At 25.7% G+C, this 3,039-nt stretch overlaps 1 protein-coding gene across 1 annotated transcript; it reads right to left on the minus strand.

Moving 5' to 3' along the window:
• Positions 1-1,717: 1,717 nt before the first annotated feature.
• LOC131659950 (zinc finger protein 3-like) lies at positions 1,718-2,665 on the minus strand. Its single transcript, XM_058929059.1, has one exon. It carries the CDS (start codon positions 2,663-2,665, stop codon positions 1,718-1,720), a length of 948 nt encoding a protein of 315 aa, XP_058785042.1.
• Between the last annotated feature and the right edge of the window lie 374 nt (positions 2,666-3,039).

Consider the following 3,039-nt stretch of genomic DNA (forward strand, 5'->3'; position numbering starts at 1 on the left):
TCCATTTTTAAGTCCAATAAAATCAGTCATATTTGTAGGCATGAGGGTTCAACATATTTTAATTTTATTATATTTATAGGCATTGTTATGTATGTATGTAATTTATAATTAAAATTTAATTATAATAAAAAAAATTTGTTGATTCATATTGTAGATTTTCTTAAATGAAAATCAAAATAATTATAATAAAAAAAAGTTTTCTTAATAAAAACATACACTATACATTTATATATTTCATAACTAAAAAGGGTATTGATATTTAAAAAATATATATTTGACACTAATTAATATAACAAAACATGAATCGTATAATTGTCTTATTTATAAGAAAGTACTAGATAAATATTTTGATTGGTACAATAAAACATACGTGAAAAATATTTTCATTTATAAGTAGGAAAAAAACTTAGAAAAAAATATTTCTCACTAATATGAATAATCTATATAAAATATTTTATGACAAAATAATAAATTTTTCTCTTCTTTGTTGTTAATTAAAGAAAGATGATTTACCATCAATTTTAACCTAGAATTTACTTCATGTTCTCTATGTCAATTTGAATGTCAATATCATTTTATTTTTAGTCCAAAAGATATTAATCATTGATACACAAAAGTAGAGAGATGTATTTGTCATTAATTATTATAAAAAAAATGGGTTAGTAGTAACTTATTCCCTATAATATGAGCGTATTTTGGTTTACCTTCACCGTTGCCAAAAGCAGGTTTTGACAACGATTTTTAAAAAAAAAAAAACGTTGCCAAAAGGTAAGGAGGAAAAAAAATAAAATTTACCAACATTACAGAGGTGAATTACTATTAATCCTAAAAAAATATATACTATAAAAAAAACTTACACATATATGTCATTAATCTTTAATAAATAAAGAACAAATATATGAAAAAGAAATCAATTCTCGTTTTTGATAAGTTAATTTTTTTTTTTTATCAAAAAAAAAAGTTAATTTTTTTTTTTTTGATACTAGATAAGTTAATGTTGATTGTTGATAATTTAGTGAACATATTCAAAACAAATTATGACTATAATTATTTCATTCAAATACGTTAAAAGTATTTAACTATTATATGAAGAATTTTGTTTATTATTTATGTTGTTTAAAATTTTTATTACACTTCTTTATTCAATCAAATATATTATTCATTTAATATTTTCCAAACCCGTGCATGGTTGTAAGAAATATATTAGTTAAAAATATATATACCACACGTTTTATATAATTAAAAATCTTAGTATTTCAAGCCCCATCTTTTTTTTACAAACACAATATATTTTAATCTTACCAAAACACTTCTAGCAAACAAATCAAATATTATTTTTTTTAAAACCAAAATATATTTTATATAAAAGAAAGAAATATCAAAGTCCATATCATATTTTGCTAGTAAAAAAATTCCAAATCATACAATTAATATGAATTAATATCAATAAGAAAAATAACGTTAATCAAGGAAGCAATCAAAACATAAGATAACAATCAAAACATGATTAATATTAATAATTTTTATTTGAATGATAAATATAAATATAAATATATAAATTGAAAGAGAGAAAAGTGAGTATAAGAAATACTCACTCTCAATCAAAAATACATAATTTGACATCAAAAAAGTAAATACCAAGACATAATTTAAACTATAGAGTAGCAATCAAACTAACAAGAACTTTGTTATATGGAAATAAAATATAAATACTAATTTAAAGCTTAAGTGACAAATCAAGTTCAGAAGATTCAGAATTGGATGGTTCTTCTTCAACATTGGACTTTGATTGATCATTAATTTCATCTTTGATAGAAGTAGAAGCCACATTGATTTCATCTTTGATAGAAGTAGAAGCCACATTGATTTTCTTTTCTATGTTTGAGTTTGAACTTGTAGCCACATTTGTAGAAGAATCTCCAAATTTCAAAAGAGCACTAAATTTATCCTTTGCACCACTATCTTCAATTTTTATATTACTTGCACCCCCAATACCTAGGGTTCCAATTCCACTATTCCCACCTCCCATATTTCTCAATGACACAAGAGAAGGGTTTAACATATCTTGGTAACTCGAAGCACCATTGCTATAACCAAAACTATGTGGGGTAGTCCTAGGGCTAAAATAAGGTGGTTTTTGAATGGTTGAATCCATTCTAACCCCAAGTCTATAGTTACAATTATAAGGTGCAAAGAGATTGCTTGAATAACTAAAATAAGGGCTATAGTGAGATTGCCCTAAACCTAAAGCACCGCCATCGTACCTTTGTTTACGCTGTTTTTCTAAAGCGCGTTCTGCCTTATGAGCATTCTGATGTCCTCCTAATGCTTGAGAAGTCGAAAATTTTCTCTTGCAAAAGGAGCATGAGAAAGACCTTAGATCAGAACTCTTCTCTTCGCTATTGTTCTCATCTTTCTGCTCAATGTCATTATTAGGTAAACATGACGATGAACCAACTTGTATAAGATTAAAAAAATCATGCTCTTGTACCTTTAACCCTGGAACGGAATCGTCTTTCGATAGCTTCACAAAATCGATTAGATTGTTGGAATTGGAATTCGATGATCGATCTTGTTCAACCTCCATGTTGACCACGGTTTTTGAGCGGGAAGAATCACCTTGATCTTGTGAAGTGATAGAGATGCTAGAGGACTCGGATGTCATGGCTAAAAATAATTAAGTCGAAGAAGAATGAAGTTTGATTTGATGAAAAGAGAAGCTTATAAGAAGGGTTATTTATTTAAAAAAAAATTGAGTTAATGCCAATAATATCTTTATAGATAAGGAAAGAGATATCATATGAATATTATTTGCAGTTATTATTTGAATTATAATAAATATAATAGCTAAAGGATTGAAAATTTGAAATGATGTGAGCTATGATATTGCATTGCAACGATTGATTTGTGTATGAAAATCTTTAACTTCCTTAAATGATTGATTAATTATTTAGTTAGACTAATCTTCCAAAAGAAGCATATTAGATGATTGGTGTTAGTGCATCATAGTTTTTATGTAGTTCAAATATGAATTCAAAC

This window comes from Vicia villosa, linkage group LG3 (assembly GCF_029867415.1).
Source record: "Vicia villosa cultivar HV-30 ecotype Madison, WI linkage group LG3, Vvil1.0, whole genome shotgun sequence".
In the NCBI taxonomy this organism is placed as follows: domain Eukaryota; kingdom Viridiplantae; phylum Streptophyta; class Magnoliopsida; order Fabales; family Fabaceae; genus Vicia; species Vicia villosa.